The 25525-nt window shown below is 38.3% G+C and overlaps 2 protein-coding genes across 3 annotated transcripts; one reads left to right on the top strand and one right to left on the bottom strand.

Annotated features, from left to right (window-relative positions):
- Positions 1–5014: 5014 nt before the first annotated feature.
- ergic3 (ERGIC and golgi 3) lies at positions 5015–25128 on the bottom strand. 2 transcript variants are annotated; one of them, XM_067586325.1, is made up of 14 exons: positions 24945–25128; positions 21494–21564; positions 19749–19836; positions 19530–19649; positions 19088–19184; positions 18796–18961; positions 17971–18028; positions 15337–15351; positions 13884–13915; positions 13631–13727; positions 9559–9623; positions 9148–9284; positions 8580–8635; positions 5015–8467 (listed from the first exon to the last, which is right to left on the bottom strand). In XM_067586325.1, exons 1-14 carry the CDS (start codon positions 25030–25032, stop codon positions 8388–8390), a joined length of 1170 nt encoding a protein of 389 aa, XP_067442426.1. In that variant the 5' UTR covers positions 25033–25128; the 3' UTR covers positions 5015–8387. The 2 variants fall into 2 exon arrangements, with proteins under 2 accessions (XP_067442426.1, XP_067442427.1); XM_067586326.1 differs by lacking the exon at positions 15337–15351.
- romo1 (reactive oxygen species modulator 1) lies at positions 10453–13335 on the top strand. Its single transcript, XM_067586327.1, has 3 exons — positions 10453–10604; positions 11969–12099; positions 12726–13335. Exons 2-3 carry the CDS (start codon positions 11969–11971, stop codon positions 12832–12834), a joined length of 240 nt encoding a protein of 79 aa, XP_067442428.1. The 5' UTR covers positions 10453–10604; the 3' UTR covers positions 12835–13335.
- Positions 25129–25525: the final 397 nt, after the last annotated feature.

Here is a 25525-nt window from a genome sequence, read left to right as displayed (position 1 = left end):
AGACTGTATGTATTTGTAATTGGTAAAGATGTGTGGACAGAAAACATTTGATTTGCATGTGCACACAGGTAGGAGGTCTTTTTGTTCAGTTATATTTATAGAGGTGTTATCAAACACTAGGAACCCTACAAATGAATGCAAAGTGCCAAATTAAAGCTGAACTCTCAACCATTAAATTGTCACATTTAGCGTGTGATTCACACTGTTGACTGCACTCAGTCATCTAGAGGATTGTGAAAGCTTTTTTTTAGAGGACGGCTTCACAGTTTTTCAAGTCTGCCTTAAAACAACAGTCAGGAGCCCAAATGAACATTGAAATATGTTTTTTCTTGTTGTAACCATCCCTCCTGTTCATACTGACCATTAGAAGATCACTTCATAATGCAATTATAATGTAAGTGATGGGGGACAACATCCACAGTCCTCCTTCTGTGCAAAAATGTCTTTTTTTTTGTCTTTTTAGTATCAAAGTTCCTCTTTTTGTTACTATACTTCCACCACAGCTCAACAGAGAGACACAAAGAGGGAATTTAATGCTAAAAAGACTGTAAATGTGTCAGATATCCACTTGATATGATTAACTCAGACTGCTGAAGCCTCATATAAGCTTCAGATACACTTTTGAATGCATTCTTGCACAAAATGACTGTGTGGACACACTGTGGATTTTGGCCCTCATCACTTACATTGAAAGCACATTTGAAGGGGATCTTTTAATAGCCGGTATGAACAGGAGGAATGATTACAGCGAGGATAACCTCAGTGTTTATATGGGCACCTGACTGTTGTTTTAAAACACACTTGAACCATTGTGAACCTATCCTTTAATAGCAGAAAACATTTTTGGAAATATTTTAACTGGATGCTTCACAATAACCCGTAAGTAATCCCTCAAGAACAATTCCTGGATCTGAACCAAAGCGCTTCAGTTTTTCCTCCGTCTGCGTCTGAATGTTCCACCAGATTTCATTGAAATGTCTTCATAGGTTTTTGGGGGGGGATATCTTACAAATATCAACATCAGTCGTACGAAACTCCCACGACCCCGTCTGCACATGGAGTCAAGACTAGACAGTTGAGAAACCATCAGGAACTTTTTTTTAAAAAAACTTAAACCTTGACATGGTATAAGAGCTTTCAGAGCGTGAGAGGACTTTGATGTGATCGTGGACGTAATAACGTACACAGGACACTATGCCTCAGACAGATGATTATATTTCCAGTATCGAACTGTTCTCTGTGGACTGTAATGCTGGACTGCTCAGTCTTGCGTGGCTCTGACACACACACATACACGCACACACACAGGAAGTTACTCAAGCCGGCTGTAATTTCATTCAGATGCTCTGTTCTCTCATATGTGTGTGAGTGTGTGTGTGTGTGTGTGTGTGGACAATAGTAAGTGCTAAATTTGAAGTACTTGGTCGCCATCCAGTGGCTGACAGATTACTGAAGAGAAATTTATATGAGAGAGAAACTTCCTTTTCACCAGGAATTACTTAACAATTATATCATTCATGATAAAAAAGGAGTTACTACAGTTTTCTGTTAGTTTAAGGTCTCACCGGGGGGAGAGAGGGGGGTCACCTGACTTCAGGGGTTCATCATTTTGCTAAAGGGCACTTCAGCAGGGATGAACATTTTTTCTTTGTTGTTAACGGGTTTGTTGTGCTGTGAGAATAAACTATTTTGTGGATGAAACACCAGAAACATTTCTAGTTTCCATTTAGAGAAAAACTGATTAATAAAGAACATGATGCAACAACTGAGATGACGAACAGAACTGTAGGTGAAAAAAAAAGACTGAAACTGGACTGATGCTTTGTCCCAAAGTTTGTTTCAGCAAACAGGCTTGTCATGGCTCATCGTGTGTCATGTGGTGCGTCATTAAACGTATTGAAAAACCGACCGCATTCAATAAATCTCACAAACACTCCAACGCTGTTTATAAATAATTACAAAATGAAAATAATGTGAAATTCTTAGAAATGAACCACAGTGATGTTAGTAATACCTCTGACTGTGTGCTCAAGACGTCACAAAGAGACTTTTCACAGCAAACATTCTGACTTGTCAAAGTGGAAAAACACAGCTGATAGCGGTGTTGCATTTAGGTGAGCCAGTTCCAGCGCTCTGGTATTGTGCTCACTCGCTGACATGGCTTACTGGGACAATTAATGGAAGTGAGCCATCGTTAGTGTTATTATTTACACCCGTGTTTTTCCTGCTTTGACAAATCTGTCATGAAAGTGTCTACAGAGATGAGGGAAAAGGAGAGAAACTGGAAGTACATGGCAACTTTCATCAATCCAGTTTTTTTGTTACTGCTTCAACCTGCTCTGAATGCTCAGTTTTGCAAAGTTACCTCTACTTCCCCATCGAACTGATGTCAGATGGTCTGCTCCGTAGTCTTTATTGCGTCGGTTGTTCCGCGGGTCAGTTGTGTCGTCCACTCGCATATTTCTGATCTGATTTCATCTCGAACATGTGCAGATGTATTTAAGAAAATTCGAGTAAACGAGAAAAAGAAGTGAAATCCTACTACTGCTGTTTGTTTACGGAGCCCATGGAAGCTTCTCGAAGCCAAACAATCAGAGCAGAGTGGGTCTTAAAGAGACAGGAGCTAAAACGGCCTGTTTCAGACAGAGGCTGAACTGAGGGGCTGCATAAACGACCAGTATAACATAAATATGCAGTTTTCTGAACTATAAATCATGCAAATATATTCCAGTCGAGCCCTAGAATACAATATATAGACCTGGAAATCTGCATATGTCCCCTTTAAAGGGGAACTCTGGTGATTTTCACGTTACAGTCATTTTACTGCTGCTTTTATTTTGACAACTACTCTTTTATTTTGCAAAAGTAAGACGATATCATATCTTGTCAACAGACAGCAGATTTATGCCCACTGATTCTGATTGCTAATTTCTAGAAGTTCTTCCATATTCTTGGACAAGGATATAAAAATATTAAAACCATTTTCTTTTAATGTATACTACACACACACACACACACACACACACACACACACACAGACACACACACACACACACACACGAGAGGAGGCACACAGTGGAGGCTGGTGTATTCAACATTTATTTTCTGTCATTTTAAAAACTGTTTGAGGACAATCAAAATATAAATACATTTCTCTCTCACACTCATTCACACATACACACTGGCATCAGAACACATTCGCGCACACACACACACACATACACACACATACACACACATACATACACACAACCCCTGCCCCTGATTTAGATGTTAAAAGGTGCAACGACCAACCATCAACAACTGAATCATCAGGAACTTTCATGATCAAACTGCATCATCCAGACTTCAGAAGCTATTTAAAAAAAAAAAAAAAAAAAAAACACAGAGAGAGAAGAAATATCGGACAATTTTGATACTTATGATCATCAAAGTGTCTCTTTACAGCCGTAATACTCGATACTCGATATTTGCTGCAACCTGCCGCAGTCACATGAGCTTCAATCTTCAGTCAGATTCACACTGAAACATTCACATTCTGGATGAACTTTTGTTTGTTTTTTGATCATCATGATGTTAACCATATCTGTTACCACATACTGTATCTAACTGTAAACTAGGTGAATGTGGAGAAGTGTCAAACAGAAGGTGAGTGTTATTAAAAACATTAAAAATAAGAGGTTTGGCCCAGTGCTGCAAGGTCTGACTGTCTGAAGCGTCTTGAGATTGTATACTTGAAGTGATATATTTGATTAAATATGTGTCATGTTACTGGGACAGGAAGTGATACATTTCATGATTCTAGTTTTTTTTTCTGGGTCAAACAGAAACAGAAGAAGCAGTGATTTCTGCCACAGTTAAAAAAAAAAAACAAACATACAGAAACTCAAAAAACAGAACAGAAACACCAACCAGTGTTTCAATCATTTTCTAAGACACATCTTTTGTTATTTGGACATTTGTGATTGTGGTTGTTAGCAAAGTCAGCTGAGACCTCACAGGACTGCTGTAATCATCAGCTGAATTATTCAACAACAATTTTGTCAATTAACTGTCATTTATCAAGCAACAATGTCAAAATTTTCTAGTTCCAGTTTCTAAAAATGTGACAATTTGCTGCTTTTCTCTGTTTTAAATCACCGTAGATGGAATATTTTTGGGTTTTGGACTCTTGGTAAGACAAAAGAAAAAATCTCAAGCTGTCACCTCGGACTCTGGGACCTCATGAGAGGCTTTTTTTCCCCCCAATATTATCTGATATTTTATAGACCAGATTATTAACTCAGTAAAAAATAATGGATTCATGCATACTGAAAATAACTTGCAGCCCTATTTGTTTCCCTGCAGACTAATAAAAAGCAAAGCACCTGTGGCATTTGGCATAAACAGGATGACATTGTGGGACTCTGAGCAAGAGTGAAGCAATCAGCATCTGGAGGTTGTGAAAGGTTAAACTAACTGTGTCAGAGTTGAGGTCCAGCGACTCATCGGGCAGCAAGCCTTTTGGATTTTGAAGTTCTTCCTTGAATGCACCACAAAATTGAGTTTTGCTTTGCGACGTTACCACATAACAACCTACTGTTGGCAAAAAAAATAAAGATAACTGACTGCTGGATCACGATCTGAGGAAAGTTTGATGGATTTTCTTAACATAAGGGAATAAAAGTGGTCATCAGTGACGTTAACTTTGCCCGATTTGTAGTTCAAGGGTCAAAACATGCGAAACCATCGGTGTGGTCCTTTCAGAAAGGTTCCTTTTTAACCGACGGTCTCACCCCTACTGGATGTGTTTCTGTCAGTTTAACACCCAGACAGTCGAAATCGGCTAAAAATAACCGAGCAGAGGATCAAACTGACAGAAACATCTGGATCTCATATGGTGACTCGACATGTGAGTCAGGAATAAAGTCAGAATCGACCCAACGTTTACACACTGTCTTATTGTGGTCTGGGAGCTTCCTGCCACCTCCCTGCCAGCTCTGTCATTTACTGACTGAAGTTTTTCGGTTGGGAATAAGACACAAGGCTTCACCAGGAGGAGGAGGAGGAGGATCGTTGTGTGAAGCTACTGGCTGTATTAATATCCTTTCCAACTCTCACAGACCAAATTTAAAAACAAAAAGTAAATGTGTTGTTTTACAGCAGTCTAACAGGGCAGATTGTGTTACAATATTCCACAAAAAGTTAATAAAAAAAAGAAAGAAAAGCAGTACAGAAGCAGCCCTTTTCCCTACATTTACAAAAAACGGACTTGAGTGAGTTTGAACACCGGCACAGTGCAGTACGACACTCTTATCTGGTGGGGTTCCTATAATGTTTAGTTTTCTTCCCTTGTCTGAGGCAGTGGTGGATGTGTCTGTACAGTATTTACACTCCTGAATACAAAAACAAAACAAAAACAAGAGGTAAAATCATATGAAGAGTTCATTTCCAAACGGCTGCATGATCATGATGAGGGAGTCAGGTGGGAGTCAGGCGTCGTTTCACAAACAGACCTGAATTAGTTGAAATTTCATGGTGGCGATGATTCATTTTGGAAAGAAACTCTTCATTTTTATTGACTGAATGATTTAAATCTAGAGGTGAGGAAGGATGCAGAGCAGAGAGGAGAGGCAGCGAGCAGTCTGAAAATCGTGTCACTGAAATTCACAGGAAGCTGCAGTGATTTTTCCTGGCTGTGGTTCCTTCTTACATTCTCAGTCCCACCCACGGAGCTCAAGTTAAATTCGGGGGGGACAAAAGAAACCGAACCGCATGCCACAAGATTTTGGCTGCGGCTCGTCAAGTTTTCCCTCATCTGCCATTTAAACGCTGAAGAAAACTGTCTGTTCTCTGAAGGAATTTGGCTTCATTCACACTGCAGGGCCTCCTCCGCGCCATGATTCTCAACTTTTTGTCATTTATTTAATCCTAAAATCCTTTTTAAAGCCACTATGTGTAAGATTTGAGAGCGTGGTAGTGTCGACATAGACGCTGTGGTAGACAAACATTAACCTCGTTCCATATCTCTGAATCAGCGCGTGAGTTTAACGCTTCAAACATGTCCGGTGTCGTGTCCGCTGACGGCTGTTTTCCCCACTTGGCATAAGAACCGAGCCAATCAGAGTTTTTGCAGGTCGGATCGAGGACGGGAACGTTATCTTCCTGTGCCAGAGCCGGAAAAATTGGCATGAAAACAGGTTTTCATAAGAAATATCTCCCGGCTGCATGAGAACGACACACCTATTGTTATTACTGGTACTCATTAAATTACAGAAATAACAAGTCTTAAATTGATTTATTCATTCATTGTGAAGAATTTTAAGTTAACTGCTCTAGAAACCTGTTGCCACAGCGTTCATGTCAACAGGAGTTTATGAGGAGGTTCATGACAAGATTCATGAAAATAAAGCAGCGGTGCTGCATCGCCATCATGTGTTTAATGAGTCTGACTATTGTTTGAACCGTCATTTAGTGACTACACTGATAACAAGATGAGATGTGTAAGGATCTGTCTGATTCAACTCAGCAAGTGACTGATTAATCGATCACAACGTTCATTCATGATTCTGATTCATTTCAGAGCGACGTCGGGGAAAAAAGAAAACTTTCTGAAATAGATCGACCAATCAGTGACAACCAAGTGCTGATGTGTAAGAAAAAAACTCACCAGGCTGAGTTTAGTTAATCACCAGTTAGACACTTTTTACCCAGTTGAGTCTGCATTGAGTTCAGATTAGTTTGTATTGACAGACTATCATCAATCATCAGTATCAGTATCATCAATGCCTGTGATCAGACAAACACGCACCCCGACCCCTGACCCGAGGACACGGAGATGAACGGACTGAAAGGAACGTAGACTGCACCGCCTCCATCAGTTATCTCATCTTCCTACAGAATCTATCGATCAGATAAAAATCCTACACATAGTGGCTTTAAATGAAGAGACACGATTATCAGCTTTCAAAAGAAAATCAGCTTGTCTCAAGTATTTTTTTATACAGAAAGTCTTTAAGGGAACAGGTCACCCAAAATGTTTTTGTTTCTTTTTTTTTATAAACTACTCACAACTTGAGGCCTGAAGTACCAGATGTATTTTTATCACATTCATTGAGAGCAAAGCTTTAAATAGTAGAAGTGAAGGTTTCTCATATGTTTATCAATGACCCAGTTTCACAACAGCAACACGAAATATCTCAAGCTAATTGATTAGCATTCCTGCTCATCTTTAAACGAGGCTCTTTTGCTTATTGATTTGAATTTAATTAAATATCACTGATGTTTAAATAAATCCCCGACTCGTCTAAAAAACTGACATAATGTGGAGAGAACTTATCTTCTGTATTTTTCTTACTGTCCACAAATCCCATTAAAATCCCGTCTCTCTCTAAAATTTTAATCAAAAGGTGCTCTAGTGAGTATTTCTGGTAGCAGGGAGGTGTGTGTGTGTGATTGAGCCAAAATAAACTACAGTGTGTGTGTTCCTGGTAATGAAGGAACATGTCACCCAGTGCAGCTGTGTGGCTCATTGATGAGTTTTTAATAGTTTTTTTTTAGAAAACAATGGAGCTCTATGGCACAGAGGAATAAGATAAGATCAGGCTTTGGATACACACATAATAATTCTTAGTAGATCAGTACATTATTGGTTTTGGTCTTTTTTTGGGATTTGTTGACATTAAGAACAATACATTCGTGATGCTGAGATCACAAAATCACTTTCTTGTGATCGGGAGAAAACATTTGGGTTTTCTGTGATTCAGCGTAAAGAAATGCAGGTGCGAGCTTGTTTTCATCCATCAGTCCAGGTTAAATAGGTGAGTGACTGATAAGGAAACAAAACATTTTTTTTGGGCGAAATATTCCTTTAAAAAGTCTCCAGGCTCTCTCTTCCTCACCCCTCTAGACAAAGGGCTCGACCGCGGATCCTCTAGCGAAGAGCGAGCCGAGTGTGGACCAGCGCTGAAGCAGGACGTAAACAGGATGGAGGGAAGGGAGTTCCCTTTTTCCATGAAGAAGAAATCTGGAGGCTGGGTCTGCATCGATGAGGCGTCCTTCTTCTCTGCTTGAGTTCGATCATAAAAAAAAGTTTGATTCTCCTGTTGGCGTTGAATTTAACAATGGAGAGGAAAATTCAAAAAAACGGCCCAGAAGTTCCTCTCCAGTGCTTTTCCAGAAGAAAAAGAGAGACAGAGGACTTAAAAAACTTGGCTGATTTAAAACCTCTCTTCCTCTCTCTCTGTATTTCTCTCGCTCGTTCTGACACCAGACAAAAAAAGACGGAGGGGACGAAAACTCGCTCGCTTCTGTTTCCGAACTTCACCCTCTACCTGTCTGTCCCTCGTCTTTCCGTCATCCGTGTCTTGGTCTGTGTTGCACCGTGGAGGCCAGCAGGGGGGGCGCTGTTAAGAGGCCTTGCCCAGCTCTATCTTCTTCTGGATGGCACGAGCCGAGTGGTAGATGAGCGAGTCGATCAAACCCGCCACTGCAGGCGTCGAGCAGACGGGGGAGGAAAAAAAAAAAACAGAGAGTCAGACTGAATTTTCATTTAATGCTGCATTAATCGACACGTGTACGTGCTCGGCGGAGGGACTGACCTGTAAATACACCGCCGATGATGGCGCAAACACCTGTTAGGAAGTGTGTGAACGATCTGAACAGAGAGAAAGAGAGAGAGAGAGAGAGAGGGATGATGATTTTCACTAGAATTTTAGCGTGATTATATGACCGTCCTGTTATTGTTCAGCAAAATCCTGTTTGCCGACCCTTTATATTTTTAATTGGTTCCCTAGGAATCGTAAATTTTAAGTTTTCTATTGTAATGAATAACAATGGAGCAGAGGTCGTTTGCCACTTTGTGACGCATACTGATGTTATAAAAATACTGTCACTAATGTTGTGTTAGATATTTCAACCATAATGCCCGGCTCCGACCCACCTGTACGTCCAGCAGAGTTGAGGAGATTAAATACAGAAGTGGTGAACAATTGTGTAAAAAAAAAAAAAGGCTGCTAAACGCTCACTACCACAGATTACTGTGACATTATGTGATAGATTTGTGGTTGATGGGTTCAAATATTCAAAACTAAAGATTAACTGAAGCCAAAAGATGATTTAAATAAGAGGACAATAAAGTTTGAAGTGTGCTGTAACAGAGTCTCCTACCTGTGTTTCTCTGTGAATTTAACCATCATAGGTGACAGCTCATATAAAACAAAGACGCCCGGCAGCCCCTGGTCTCCTATTAGCCCGTTGGCAACTTTTTCATGCCTGGTGACTGAGAACTGGTTGGATTTTACCACCTGCCAAAACAAAATGACAACATTAATCTTCTTGTTTAGGCTCATTCATTCACAGGCTAACGCTGGATTTAACTGATGCAGCTTTAAAGTAAAAAGTTCAAGATAGTTGAAAATCATGTTAAGAACTAAAAAGATGCTTAAAGTTTGTTGTGGTGTGAAGAAACAGATTTTTATGAAAAAAACAAATGCAACACTTCTAACGTGAACGTTTGCACTTCAACATTTCTGATTGTGAAGTGAATTTGAAGCACAAGCATGAAAACATTAGACTCACCTCTCCATCAGTTTTCATGTAGATGGTGGGAACAATTTTCACAAAATACTGGTACATCATTGAAGCTGTGGTGAGAAAAAGAAAATCCATGTTAAACCAAAATATGAATGCAGACACACAATTCAACATATAAAAGAAAGAAAAAGACTATTTACTGACCCTAAAATGTTTCAGTATTTGGGTTGTTAAAAGTTGTTTTATGAGCCTTTTGACTTTTAGTACACAAAATTATTAAATGAACCTAATAATTCCTTCCTCTCTCAGTGAAAATGAGCCAAACAGAAAAGCATTTCCTGCCGGAGTTATGCAATTGCTCAAGCTCTTGAGTAACATCATGAGAAACACAACAATATGAGGTCCAGTCAGACTGATCTTACATTCTCTGATGTATCTGATACCTAAAAAAGTGCACTGCATTCACTAATAAAAAACTAAAAATAATAAAAGTCGGTAGCTTTATCTCATAATTACAATTATGAGATAGTTAGTCATAATTATGAGATACAGAAGTCCTAATTATGAGGTAATTACTTTTTTCATGGGTGAATGCATTGCTCTTCTGTAGATACTGAACACATCCTGAATATAAAGATAATACATTCAAGTTTTCCAACACTTTCTCACACTGTGACCAACACTGGGAGGCTGAGAAATAATGAGTTTTGTATTTGAAGAGGATTATTTTTGGCTGGTGACAGTAAAAAAACTGACAGGAGTGTAAAAAATGGTTTATGTCTAAAATCCGAGGTGCCATGTGTTTGACTATGTTTTGAAAACCTGAGACAGCTTATGAAAACAAGTCTTGAAACGATTGAATTACTCAAATCTAAATAAGTCTAGTAATAAATAAGCCATGGGTCGGCGCTGTTCATCTTCTCCTCCGAGTTATTTCCCCTCTTTATTCGCTTCCTCTGTCAGTTTCTCCTTCCTCTGTCCGGTTATGGAGCTCTGCTAGAAAGACATTTAAACACCGCTGCGCCTCAAAACACGATAAACCTCCAGTTAGGAACCAGAAAACCAGCTTTATTTTAAACACATAGTTCAAGGTAAGGTCGATTTCAGACTAATTGTTAATAATTGTTTGGGGAAAAGTACAATTTGTCGATGAAAACGTGCCGTGTTTATCTGTCAAGGCCACAGGTGACGTTAGCTAGCTTGTCGGCATGCTAAGCTAGCACAACAAACCCTCCGGAGGGGTAAAGAGTTTATTTTACAGATTTAATGTTATTTTATGGTCACTGTTTAAAGCCAACAGAAAGCCATAACTGTTTGCTATTTCGTCTTTCATTAAAACAACCTGGAAACTGCATTTATTAACACAAGAGGGCTCGCTAACGTTAGCCTAGCTAGCAGATTAACCTGCACACTTGGCAACAAGTTAATGATTAAACAGAGACAATTAACTTTAACCAGCAGCTAAACAACCAGGTGTCTTTAATTTAGATAAAGACGCTAATAGATCGGATTAACTGCTGGTTAAAAGGTCAGCAGGAATGGATTAGAGAAAAACAAATTGTTCAGTGTGGTAAAGAACTGGCTAGCAGAAAACTAGATACACATGACAAATGTCAGATTTTTTTTAACGCTTTATGAACACGTTGAAGAAATGTTAATATGCAAACTGTAAACATTTAGTTTGGTTGTGGTGGTTGTAATTGGCATTTTAAAGTCATAGTTTGACATCCAACAGTACAAGTACTGTATAATATCCTGTTAATATACAAGAAACCAACACATTCAACTGTTTTATACCATCTGCAACAACAGTATAGTATAAAGTACACACTGTAGACTGTTAGTATGTAATATGGAATTGGGACATGATGGCATATGTCGTCTTCAATGTTATATATACTGTGGGGCGGACATGACTGGATTAACCTGCTTGGGGGGACTCCAAGGCAAACATCTGTTTGCATTATTTATGTTGGAATATTACATGGCCCCATGTTTGCTGTGTGGTAACTTGATTAAATACAAATGTAGGAACAATGTCGGCTATAAAAATGAAGGTCTTACAGCTAGACCTTGACACTGACATTGACATAGACATAGTGAACAGGGGGTTTTGGGGGCCCTAGAGGGAATTGAGGGTTGAGCCTGACAACTGATGATGATCTTCTGAAGCTTATTACTGCCTCTGTGAGCTGTTTACTCTGGTGGTTGTTGTCTTTTGTAATCTGGTGATGAAGCTGTGAACAATTATAAATCAAGGGTCTGTGCACTAATATCTGTGATTAGAGCCAGTCATAAGACAGACTGGATCAGGATGTGATTTTTGGGAACCTTCAGACCTGCTCAGTGTTTTGCTTCTCCTGCTATCAGGTCCAACTGTGTGTCTTACTGAAAACAGTCTACAGATCCATCCACCTCATATCTAAACTGTCTCCTATCTGTCTTTCCTCTCCAGATGCCGGTGGCTGTAGGTCCTTATGGCCAGACCCAGCCCAGCTGTTTTGACCGGGTCAAAATGGGCTTCATGATGGGGTTTGCAGTAGGAATGGCTGCTGGTGCCATGTTTGGCACTTTCTCCTGTCTCAGGTAAATGACACAAATGGGTTGACTTACTTTTCATTAACACCAGCAGTGATATACTTAACGAGCGGACCAATTAATCTGCCATACTCTCGCCCCCAAACATTCTGAATAGAAGAGTCGCCTTTTTTATACTCATGAAAAAGCATTCCTCTAAAAGCTGATTGTTACATTCCTAATAGTGACAGCCACTGCCAACCTTTTAAATAACTCATTTGTGACTTTCACCAGGCTCATTGTTCCGAACTGTCGGCTCATTTTGGGGGTTGGTGGATTAATTATTCTCCCTTTTCTGCCAAATACAGCAAGATACCAAGCACAACTTCTCTTTTCACGTCACTTCTTCCCAGTGACTTTACTGTAAAAACATTTGAAAAGCAGATTAATGTGACCCTGCCCTTCCTCTCAACAGCTATCAGCTGTTAGTGGCTCAGTGAGTTGAGTCACTCTGTGTGGTCAGGGATGTGATTCACATGTCTGTTTCCTGTAACCTAATATTTATCAGACAGTGTTATCAAACAGTCAGCTATAGAGTCACAGCCAGCAAAGGATGTCTATGAACAATCTGAATGTGCGCCATGATAACAGTGAAAGTAAACTTGCATCATCATAAAATTCCCTTCTCTTTCCAGGATCGGCATGCGCGGCAGGGAGCTAATGGGAGGAGTAGGGAAGACCATGATGCAGAGCGGAGGGACGTTCGGCACATTCATGGCCATCGGTATGGGCATCCGCTGCTGAGGAAGACGAGGAATGACCTCCTCCGCCTCCTCACGACTATACACCCACGGGACTTTTCCGATAACCGCAACCACGATTCTCTGTCCGCTCGATGCTGTCACACTCTCAACCTGCAGTCTAGTTTTGTCAATAAAAAGTTCAGATTTGTCAAATGGTTTTCAGAGTGAATGCGTTATACTTTCTGATGCTGCCGACGTCCTGCTTTGAAGGAAAAATTCCACGTGCAGATAAGGATGTTTTGTTTTTACATGTAGGAGGGGAGTGCAATAATAGTGGTGGCGGCATAAAAATAAAGCAAGTTCCTCTCCTTAATGAAACCCTATCATGTAGCTGCATTGCATTCTGGTCTGTTAGCGTGGGTACTGAAACTAGCCTCTTGTTCTGTATGTTTTCTCTTTTTGTACATTGGTGTGAAATGCAGTTAAATCATTTTGAGGGTTTGACAAGGAAAGTTTAGTCCAGATGTACAACAGCTGCATAATAAAGACTGTAAAAATCTGCTTTGAAATCTGGTTTTCTGAAAGAATTTCTGATATCAGTGGGGAGTTATGGAGTATTCCTTATGTGTGAAGCGGACACAGACAGTGTGCATGTCTTAATTTTAGGGTGGCTGCATTGCATACCTGAGCAGATCACAACATTTACGCTACCCAGATATGAAAAGTATAATTTAAGCTTAACTGCTGTTTGACAGGCTTTAGGCTTTTGAATACTAAATGATAGTGCTACACAGCTATTTATTGTGTGATTCCTACCGGCATCATATGGAAAACACGAACACCGTGATGTCACTGACCTTGTGGCGCTGTGACGTCTGTCCCGTCCAGAGGGTTCACGATGCCGGGGTAATCTTTACCGAACGACAGGTGTTTTATCAGATGGGTCATGTTTATCTGCAGGACAACAGATGATAGACTTCTTAGACTTCTTGATGCACTTAATTACTTATTATTGTACTTATTAATCCAATCAGTCACAAAATGTTGTGTTCTGAAAATAAGTAAGAACTCAAAACATGCAAAAATAAGAATAATAGTTGTGTTACTTACATTGTCCAAGCCAAAACTCTGCAGGTCGTGAACTGCAAACACAAAACACATCACATTACTTCATGTGTTACAGTTTGAAGTTAAGAGAGTGAAATATGTGTGTGAAGTTACAGATCTGTCAGAAAAGTGAGTTATTGATCAGGTTGGGAATGTTTACTGCCCTCGTGACGGTGATTCAGTTAAGTCTGATTAGTTTATACATGAAAGGAAGCAAATGAAGCCGATACCGACAGTCACACACAAGTTGTTCAGAGTTAGTAACTGCGTGTCACATCTCTCCTCAGGGTGATGTGACCTTTGACCTTGATGGCCTTATAACTATAGCTGTTCACAAATATAAGCATGAGAGATTTTTATCCATATGATTCTGTAAAAATATTATCCTTTTTGGTAAGGGCTTGAGTCCAGCTTTAAGTAACTTCAGTTTCAGTTTGTTCTTTTTCTTTACACAGTATCCGTAATTGGTTACAGATGCAAACTGCACAAAGAAAAATCTGTCCAAATGACAAAAAATGTTCACATTTTATATCAGGATTAAGATGCCTAAAGTAACTTTAGAAGCTGCGGTTGAGTGTGTCGGCTAAATAAATGTAAGAGGCCATCCGCAGGTCTGCTGAGAGGTTGGAGTTGAATGAATGAATGAACAGCCTCATTGGCTTGTTTGTTAACCTGTTGGAAAGTACTGAAAATACACAGCAACAAAGCAGCAGTTTCTTAATGTTCACAAAGAAAATTTTCAGTCTGGTTGGGGAAAAAAATTCAGCCAGAAATAATGAACATACCCAACTGATACACAAATACAGTTCTGGTGTCAGTATCCACCAACTTCATGATAAGTTCCCACTATGACTGACTGTATCAGATGGTCTGCAGAGGATCTCACTGAACAGTCGGTCTTCAACCTCAACATTTCTAACTGATTTTTGGATTTAATGTGACTATAATTTGCTCATTTGCATCATGTCATCTCTCTTCAGCCCTTTGTGATTCTTTGCCCAGTCACATGTTGATACCATAGTCATATTTTAGCACATTTACTGGTTTAATGTATAGAATGTGTTGAGAATTATTATGTATTTAATCGTATTTGGGATACTGTAATATTTGAGGACTGCTTGTGAGAATGAAAAAAAAAATAGATTTGTTAATTTAATATCAAAACAATATTTTAAAAAGAACATTTTAATAAATACTGTGAACTGGCTTCATCCTTTACTTAAATGCAACATTTTTTAATGAAGTCCTGCATCTGCTTCCAATGTAAAAAAAAAAAAAAAGCCTAAAGCTTAAAGATGTTTTCACTTCATATTAAAAAAAGAAGTGTCCTTGCAGTACTTTCCCACATATCAAAACACGTGTCAGTTCACTGGAATGAGGCTGTTTTTGAGTTCAGTTAAGTTTGCCAAAAGATGTTTATAAAATAAAAAAAATCTGCAAAGAAAGATGGACTTACTTTCCACAGCGTGCACTGCAGAAAGAAGAGAGAAGAGTCACTATAATGATGCAGGTAGACAACAAACCATTTAATGTATGTGTGTGTGTGAAGGGGCTGCACAACACTGACACAATGTTGGGTTTTTTTTATATTTTGCATGCTCCATATTTTTTTATTTTTTACAAATCTAATTCTATGAGGACATGCATGGCGATGCATAAGGAAACAGCCTTTTAAGACTTACCTTAGGGGTGAGAATGAGGCTTTTGTGCTCATGATTTGCTCGGTATCAAAGTATTAAAAGCTCAACTCCAATATACAGTTTGATTTATAAGCCAAAGATTTTACGTAACGGCAGAATATCTCATTGAGGAGGATTATATTTCTGACAAAAAAAAAAAAAAAAAAAAAGCTTGAGCCTCTTATGATTTAGAAAATCTGTATAACTTCTGTCAGAGTAATCGTGCAGCCCCAGACACATGAAGCAGTGTTTAATTTCAGGTAAGTCCGGGCTAAAAAAGGGGGGGTTTGGGACACATTAAGGGTGAGGCTGATTAATCTCACATGACAGCCTCATCAACAGTCAAAACCTCAGTGATTCTTGTCTCTTGTTTCTGCTGCTAAACATTCACATGTTACACCAAACAAATCTTAAATACATTCAACCGGATTATTTTTCTTTCACATCACAGAGGCGGAGACCAGAGCATGCTGATGTGTTCAAGGTAGGAAACTGACAGCAACAGTGGAGCACGCAGCTTAAACTTCAGCTCCTTTTCATTGTTTTATTGACCTGCCAATTTTGCATCACAGCACATTATTACCAATTGATGCGGACATACCTGAAGAGTTTTCTCTATTTTAGCAGCCAGCTATCTTTCCGCTCAGTAAAGAGGAAGCCTAGAAAATGTGCTGAGTTTCCCCTTTTTTGTCTGAAAATGTGGTGGCTGGTTGCTGTCGATTTCCTGCTCTTGATTCATGTACAGATGATAGAAACCTTTTATCTGGCAGGCATGACAGTCTAGTCCGGAAGACAAGACCAAACTTGACACACAATGACGGCAGAGCAAAAGTCAGCAACGGCAGTCAGAGGAAGAAAAGAAATGTACAATAAAAATGTAGACGAATGCAGAGGGAAAGCAAAAAATAGAGGTGAGGAAATGGTGCTTTTTGCAGAAGTAGACTGATACAGTACATGATGAGGTGTTTGATAATGTATCAGGCAAAAATGTCAAAAAAACAGATAAATAAAAACAAAAAAAGTCTGCCAGTCAAAGCAGACGGAATCTGCAAAAGAGCATCATCTATTTGGTGTCAGTGTAGAGTCACAGATTTTTGTCAGTTTCTCGCTCTGACGAACAAACAATTCTTGACAGAAACACTGAAGTCTAGAAACTGTCTGGTTTAACATCTTCCCAGTCACAGAGAAGTTATGTGTCTCTCAAAAACCAAAGACAGCAAACTTCATTTTCAATGAATCACTAGTAAAACATGCAGCTACATAGATGAGAAGAGTAGAGCAAAAAAAAGAGGATCAGTCTAGATCGTTGCATGTATTTTGCACACCCAGTATTAGTGGAGCATATTTAAGTTCTGGTTTAGATAACTTGAGACTAAACCAGAGCTGGTTATCGATGACTCAGAGGGTGAAACTGTATGACAGATCAGCTGACTGCAGGGCTGCACAGGTTTAACTACAATACTTTATTCTGTATTCACATCTTTATCATTAAACTACAATTTATAAATGTTGACAATATGCCAACATGTTTAGTTCCCAAATATTATGCATATGCAATCAGAAGTGACTGTGCAGCCCTGAGCTGTGATACATGAATGATTGTGGACGTATGGCTGAATGTAGAAGGATGATGGATGGAAGGATGAGACAGATAAACATACATACCAGTCAAAGCTTTCTGAACACCTTTTATTATAACATTCTGGAGCAAAGTTATGCACTCATCACGAATTAGAGATGAAATATTAGTTGGGAAAATGGTAAAAGTGAACTAATGTGTTTTGTCCTACAGTTGTTGGATGGTAAAGTCGACATGAAGAGAGCTGAAATCTTCAGTAACATGCATCTAACAAAGATATTTCCACTGCCAGCTGCTTTATATCACATTCAATGAAAGAACTCATTTTGTCAGTTGTTAATGAAGAACAGTTTTGTGTCATCTGTTCTATATTTAGATATTTCTCTTTTTCCACTCAGTTTTCATAAGCCGCTGAAACCTCATGTTGAGATTTGAGTCTTTTTAATTTGAATCTCAAAAGACATACAGTGAGGCGATGAAATAAAGCATGGCTACCCTGGACTACTGTGACTGACTGTGTGTTGCTGAAATGGTTTTGATATGTGTGAAGTGCATCTTAACCTGTAAAGTTCCAACAAACACCTACATATTTTTATTGCAAAGTCTTACATAGGTACACTTCTCTTAATCTGTGCTTTTTTTAAAGGTAGTTTAAAAGCTCAGGCTTAGTGAGTTAAACACATGTAGGTAAATGCTGACATTAAATCAAACATTTAATGAAGGACATACACTGGATGTACACAAGGGAAACTAACACAGGTGTTCAAAAAGCTTTGAATGGTTATGTGTGTGTGTGTGTTTATGAGCAGAGTGAATGGACAGCAGGTCTTACCATGGACGTGAGACTGCTGGAAACTTTTTCCTGGAGCGAAGTGGAAATTTCCAGCCACCTGAAAACACACAGAGTAGGAGTGGGTAAATAAAAATCTGACATCGATATAATGCGGCAGAGTATTAGAGCTCCTGACAGGAAAAAAAAAGACAATAAGAACTTTCATGAAAATGAATTAAGGCTTAGTATAATGAGAATTTTTAAAGAGTGTTTAAGTACTGTATATTGTTTAGCATTTACTGACAGTCCACATACACTGCACAGTTATTATTTTTCTTCTTTTTAAGACTTGTGTTTGGACTGAAGTGTCCCTTATGACTGATATACAGCTCTGGTCTGTGTCTGCAGGCTGTGTCACCTCCATGTCCCCCCCAGGCTTGGTGATATGACTCTGCCACAAACAGCTGTCAGACTGAGCTTAGATACCAGCAGATCACTCACTGAACACTATACTGCTACAACTGTTAATTATGGCTGCATTATTCTCAAAATATTACAATATCTTCTCATGAGATTATCACATTCTTTTCATATTACAACTAATTCCTGTAAAGTGACTTTATTCTTGCAATATTGTGACTTTTTATAGCAGTTTATTAGTTTTTCATGAACTAAAATCTCCATATAAAATTACACAAATGTAATTTTGCCTCCCTGTTCCTCATGTTGGCAAAGGCAGTACATACCACTGATGTCATATGAAAACCTTGTGACTTAAATGTAATGTTTTAATGTCCTCCAGATATAAACAAGGCTGTTTTGTGAAAAACGTTTCCACCTGACGAAGACCCGAGTGGGATCGAGACGTTGTAAGAACTTAAGTACCTTGTTGACCTCCAGGAAGCCGTAAACCTGGCAGCCTTCGTTCTTCTGCTCCTGCATCTTTTGTGTGAAGCCCTCCCTCTTACACTGCTCAATGGTGTCAGCGCTCTTGAACGCCCAGCCTCGCCGCCGGTACGCCTCTCGCACGTCGTCACAGGTGTTACAGCATCTACACACACACACACACACAAACAAACAGCAAGTCAAGTAAATATAGGGTTATACGGAAAACAAACAGAGAGAATAAGCTCTGTGTGTGTGTGTGTGTGTGTGTGTGTGTGTGTGTGCGTCTTACTTGAGATCATCAGTCTCAGCGCCGTAGCAGCTCTCACATCTATTTGGGTCCAAAGTACTGGGGTCAAACACTTCACCGTCGTCAGCTTTACCAAGTTCTAGACAAGAAAATATAAAATTGTTATCATCAACAAACAAACATGATTTCATTCAACCTTCCAGTCTAAAACTTCCTGATGCAGAGGCTACCCCGAAAGTAAAATGCAGCTTTCAGCATTCTCCTAACTACCTCACAAGCATTAAGCAACATTACAAAATGCCGTGTTTATTTCATGGATGTCTCACTCGAACTGGCCTTCCTAGATCATATTTCCTCTACCCACGGTTACTTGTAGCTAGCTGACCACATCAACCTTCACATTTTTTTTTTTTCAATTGAATGCCTGCCAGAAGCTATCAATCAGTGTCAGGAGGTTAAAGGTCAGCATGAAGTCAAAGTTTACCATGTTTCTCTGCCTCGTGGGTGACGGGTTTGAGGTCTTTGTCCAGCCGCTGTTTGAACAGGTTGTGTTCAACGTCCAACTGCTGCTCACCGGCCACGTCCATCGCATCTATACTGAGATCTGAGAGAGAAAAGAAAAGGAGGATTGTTTATAATGAACATGTGTCATCGTTAGCGCGTTAGCTTCGTCAGTCTGCGAGGTAACGTCGGTGCTACTTACAGGCGCAGGGCATGTGAGGGAAAATGATGTCGATGTTGATTTTCAGTTTGTCTCCTCGCGATGTGTCGACATACAGCTCAGGGTGGACCTGCAGGGAACAAACAGCACAGACAGATTCAGTCATTCAATCAAAACACAACAACACTATGCATGAAATATATAACAGAAGATATTTCAGATATGACAGAACAATGCATCTCCCCTTTAATGAGAGTTTGTTTTTTGCACCAAAACAACCAGAAATGAAGCCTGATGTACTTTTTGCAGGCTGTAAAGAATAATTTCTGCAATTTAGTTCGTAAACTAAAATGTCTGAATTAAAAATCTGAATGCAATTGTCAAAAAACAGGAAAAAACACTCCTACTTTCCTTACTATTAATGCTACATTGTGTTCCATTAAACAAAACACATAAACTAACTACTTTGAATTTTTGTACTTGATTTACATTACTTGGGCAAACAAAATGCTTCAATGTTTAGACCGTCACTAGTTTAAAAGGTCAGCTATCACGATAAAGAACTATGTGACACAATGGACCAGTGTTTCACTGTTACGTGTCCTGGCTTTCAGCAAATAATTCATTGTTTGAGTGATGGGACTCATCAGACCGGTCTGACAGGATACACACGTGAGGGCTGAAAGCTGGTTCATGATTAAACCAGGCAGCCTGTATGATTATTTTAGAGCTGCGACAATTAGTCGATTAATTACATAATCTATAGACAGAAAATTGGCAACCACTTTTATAATCAACAACTTTAATAATCGATGAATCGTTTCAATCATTCTCTGGTTCTCAAATGTGATTAATGAGTATTAATAATCAGCTGCTCCTGATCATATATGACAATAAATTGAATATCTTATCATTTTAGACTCTTTAGACTTTATTTAACATTTCATTGACTAAATGATTAATTAATGGAGAAAATAAACTGAAGATTAATCAGTGATGAAAATAATTGTTTGTTGCAGCCTGATGTTATTTATTAATTATGTGGCTTTCACTGCTTGAAAAATGAATGAATGCAGTGTTGAGCTTGAAAGTTCATTCTTGATCTTGGAAACAGCTTCATAAAAGAACACGTTAATTTGTGTTTGCCTAAAAGTTGAACTTGAGAAGTTCTAAAAGCCCTCTGAAAAAATGGAAATTTTGAACATTAAAAAGGGAAATTCTTGTTTATTTGAACATGATGTATTTCCCGTAAATGTGGTCATTGTGGCTCTACATGTCTTGCTAATTTTGCTCGCCAGCTCTGACGTATATCGGAGGAAAGCTACACAAGCCTCCTGCAGCTTTCCAAACAAACGTGATTTTTATTATATGAATCATTTCAAACATTCGTCTCTGAGTCTGAACAAAAGCAAACACAGAAACTATGTACATAGAGATCTAAAAGGTTCCGCAACAAATGAGCAAACTACATCTGCAAATGAAGTCAGCGTGATATGGTTGAAAGCTTGTGATCAAGCTAGTAAGTGGACCTTGAGTTGAGATTGTTGTGTCAAATCAATGCAATGTTGATGTCAGTGTTCAAACAGTTAACTGTAACAGATTAATTATTAGTATAATCAATAAATGAGGCTGTGTAAGTATTTTTGTCCGGCTGCAGCAATCAAAGCTGAACTTCTTTTTGGTAGCAAATGAGTTAAACTGCCACTGAGAGAGTCTTTGATTTTATCTCTATTATTCTGCCCACATGAGGAGGATATCAAAGAATCAGGTGATGTGGATGAACTCACCTCTTTAGTGAGATAGTACTGCAGTTCAGAGACAAACAGGATTAACATGATGACGCCGCTGATGAGGGTCACTGCAGAGAGACAAAGGAAGTGTGTGTGTTAGAAAATCACAAGAGTTTTTTTAAAATCCTGGTTCAGAGAAATAAACACCATCTTCCCTCCATAACTTACATCAGCCTGAAATCTATTAAAGAAAAATGTGAATTAGAAAATATCAGTTTGTCTTTATTTTATCTGTAGTTTAGGAGTCAAAAAATTGATACTGTCAAGGAAATATAGAGAATTTTATGAAGATGAAAATTCATCATTATGCTAATGTAAATGCTGACATCACTATACACAAACAAATGAACATTAACCTTATTGTGAGCCGAAAGCTAATCTCAACAGAAAGTTCCTGTGATGTTGGACAGTAAAAGAAGAAAAAGGCACAAAATCAACAAAATTGCCCATTAAAAAGGGTTACAACTTTATTATTTTCAATGAACTGATTATTCATTTAATCTAGAAAATGTCAAAAAATAGTTTTGGTAGTTTTTCAATGACATAAAACACATAATCAACACATCCTCGTATTTAATATGCTGGAAATTAATCATTTAAACAATTATGAGGATAAAATTGAGTGATCATTTGACAAATAATTTATGTTTAAATACGAATAAGGCTCAAAACCAAAAGATAAAGTTGTCATTCTTCTTGTAAATGCTGACTGAATGTGTCTTTTCTTACTTTCCCGGCATCCACTTCTTTCTGTTCAATTCAGGCGGGTGTAAAAATCACCTAACAGGCTCTTGAAACCTTTCTGAATTGTGTAATCCATCACAGTGAACTTCAGCTCTGCATTAATGTTTAATTTCAGAGTTCTATTATTGCTACATGGTAATGCAGTTTAAGTCTACATTGATTTAAAACAGCTGCACTACATTACCCTCACAACAATCACATAACTTTGACCAAACAATACACGAATTTGGCCTCTTCTTGGTTCTTTAAACACAGTTAGAGGTTTGCAATGTTAATCTAAACAGTGTACCGTTACGTTTTAATAAAATGTCCTTAATTTCCGATGACTTTTTCTGGTCGAATGATTATAAAAAACTGAGCTGTGTTTCAGGAAGGGAGTCTTCTGTGTGGCTGATTTTAATTGTAGAGCCTGGTGCAAAGTTCTTTGTTTGCAATGTAATGTAAGAAGTTGTGTTCTTGTCTATGTTTGACAAATGTTTCACCACTGCAACTGTATTTTGGTGTCTTGTAAGTCCATGTGGGCACTTGTATGTACATGACACAATAACTGACTTTGGCATAAAAGCAACACGTGTTGGCAGTTGAAATCATGATTAGTGCTCATAAGATCGGCCAAGTGTTGATCATATGATTTCATTTATACAAAGTAGGCGTGTAGGGCAACCTCCCAGCATGCACTGGGGCAACAGACTCATGAATAGACTCATTTATTTTTATGGGTTTAGTGTTACTCATTATGCTCCACATTGTTTCCACATTTCCATACTGTTATATAAGTAGGTTATATGAGTGAATACTTAAAAATATTCCGGTTATGACATGAAACTCTCATGAACCAGATCTAACATTATTTAAGTTTCAGCCAAGTGAGTTCAGTAGTCAAGGTAATTTAATCTATGTGCCTTTAATCTATAATGTCAAACTAATTGATTGTTTCAATTCAGGTATAAACAATCTGTATTTATGATGTATGAGCATTTCATAAATTGTACTGTTCAAATGACAAATCCCCATCATAATGTCATAGTTAAATGTCATGTTTTCTGGTTCCATTGTCTGATAACTAATAAGATTTTAATCTGGATCCTCAATAACCTTAATGTTCTAATGTAAAATCATACTCATATCAATATATTTCATCATACCTCTAAGAAAAGGAGTTATTTATATCTTAAAATTATTCCACATGTAGACTTCATCCTAAAGAGTCTTGTGTCTTATGACACAGCTAACTAGGGCTGCAACTAACGATTATTTTCTCAAAAAATAATCGATTAGTTGTTCCTAAAATATCAGAAAATGGTGAAAAATGTCAATGACTGTTTCCCAAAGCGACGTTTTCAAATGTCTTGTTTTGTCCACAACCAAAAGACATTCAGTTTATCGTCATAGAAGACTAAAGAAACCACAACATATTCACATGATTTGAGAGGCTAGAACCAGAGAATTTTTCTTAGAAAAAAAGACTCAAAATGATTAATCTTTTATCAAAATAGTTGGCAATTAATTTAATATTTGGAAACTAATCGATTAATCGGTTAGCTGAATAAGCTACGTGTTGCTATGACAACAGCTCCAGACAGAACTGAAGGATCCAGACTTGTGACAAATTAAGGGCTGTAACTGACGATTATTTTCATTATCGATTAATCTGTAATGTTAAATTATTTTCTCGATTAACCGTTTTGTCTATAGCATGTCAGAAAATACTGAAAAAATGTCTGTTATATTTTGCCAGCGGTGCTGAATAAGCTAGCTTCTTCGGGTTAAAGAAGGTGTTGCTATGACAACAGTTCCAGAAAATTTGGAGCCAGCTTTGAAGAACTGAGGAATACAGACTTGTGACAAATTTGGGGCTGTAACTGGTGATTATTTTTCATTATCAATTAATTTTTAACATTAGATTACTTTCTCAATTAACCGTTTTGTCTATAGCATGTCAGAAAATACTGAAAATGTCTGTTATAATTTGCCAGATGTGACGATTTCTTAAATGTCGTGCTTTGTTTACTAACATCAAATAAGTTACTACCCAAAGATATTAGCTAGCTACATTTCTTAACATATAAGTTTAAGAAAAGCATAAATCCTCACATTTTCAAATACTGGAAACAGCAAAAGTTTGGCATTTTGCTTGAATAATAACTGATACGACGTCGACCAGTTGTTGTTGTAGTTTAGTCAAATCATCAACCGTTCATCACGATATCCACGTAAGTTACAAAGAAACGGTGTGTTCACTGTGATGCAATATACTAACTACACAAGTCATGCAAGTTTCAACATGCTGCCATTTGATGTTCACATCGTACACAAATGAATGGAAACCAACAGCTGCTTTAAAAATGTATGAAATGTGTCCCCAAAATCTGAAACACAGCAGCATGGTTTGTAAAACACTCAGCAGTAACGTAAAGTCAGAGTTTGTGCTAAAACGTGCAAAATCGCAGCTGTGCTCCTTTTAAAGAGAAGGTTTTTTATCACTACTCTTATTGTAACGTTGCTATAATGTTTAATCGTACACGTTTAAGGTGTCCATTCTCCTGCTGTTCAGGTTGTGACAGCGTTATAAGAGTAATGCCATGACTGTAACCTCATATGTTTTATGTATGTGTGTGTAATTTAGAGGAGAAATGAACCAGTTAGCCTTGTTGTTAGCCGTGTCTGAATGGCTGCTGCTCTCTGATGAATTAAAGCCTCTCACCGGTCGCGCCTCCCCACGTCTTCACTCGGAAATCCTCCAGAGTTTTGGGATAAGCGTCAAACTGTTTCAGTTTATTCAACGTGTCCATTTTTGAACCAGAAAACCACCGCTACTACACACAAAATGTTACCGACAGATTCCTGTACTCAAGACACACATCAGTCCTCCGCTTTCACTTCCGGGACACACGCGGGGCACGGCTGGACCAATGAGCAGCGGCCGCGTAATTTTTTCTGTATTTTTTTCCCCCTTTTTTTAAGTTTCCTTTGACAAAATTCACCATCACACAGCCGCTGCAAATAACTGTGGATAATTTGTTTTAGTATTGCAAAACAACTGTGGAGTAAATTGTCATGTTTTATTGCTGATCATATCCATCCTCACTTAACATTACTTTGGAAAAATTTACTGTTTGGATTCACTGAATATGACAGGAATCTCTGCTCTCAGTTTTCATTTGTTTATTATGTTTGACCACATTTTATATTTATAAATAAGCAAAAAGCCAAACTTTTCAGAGCTGATTTCTATATCAAACAATATATTTCTTCTATATCTGAATGTACAGACAAAAAGGTTTA

Source organism: Thunnus thynnus, chromosome 4 (assembly GCF_963924715.1).
Source record: "Thunnus thynnus chromosome 4, fThuThy2.1, whole genome shotgun sequence".
In the NCBI taxonomy this organism is placed as follows: Eukaryota; Metazoa; Chordata; class Actinopteri; order Scombriformes; family Scombridae; genus Thunnus; species Thunnus thynnus.
The sequence above is the reverse complement of the archived record's forward strand: the minus strand, read 5'-3'. Positions and strand labels throughout refer to the sequence as shown.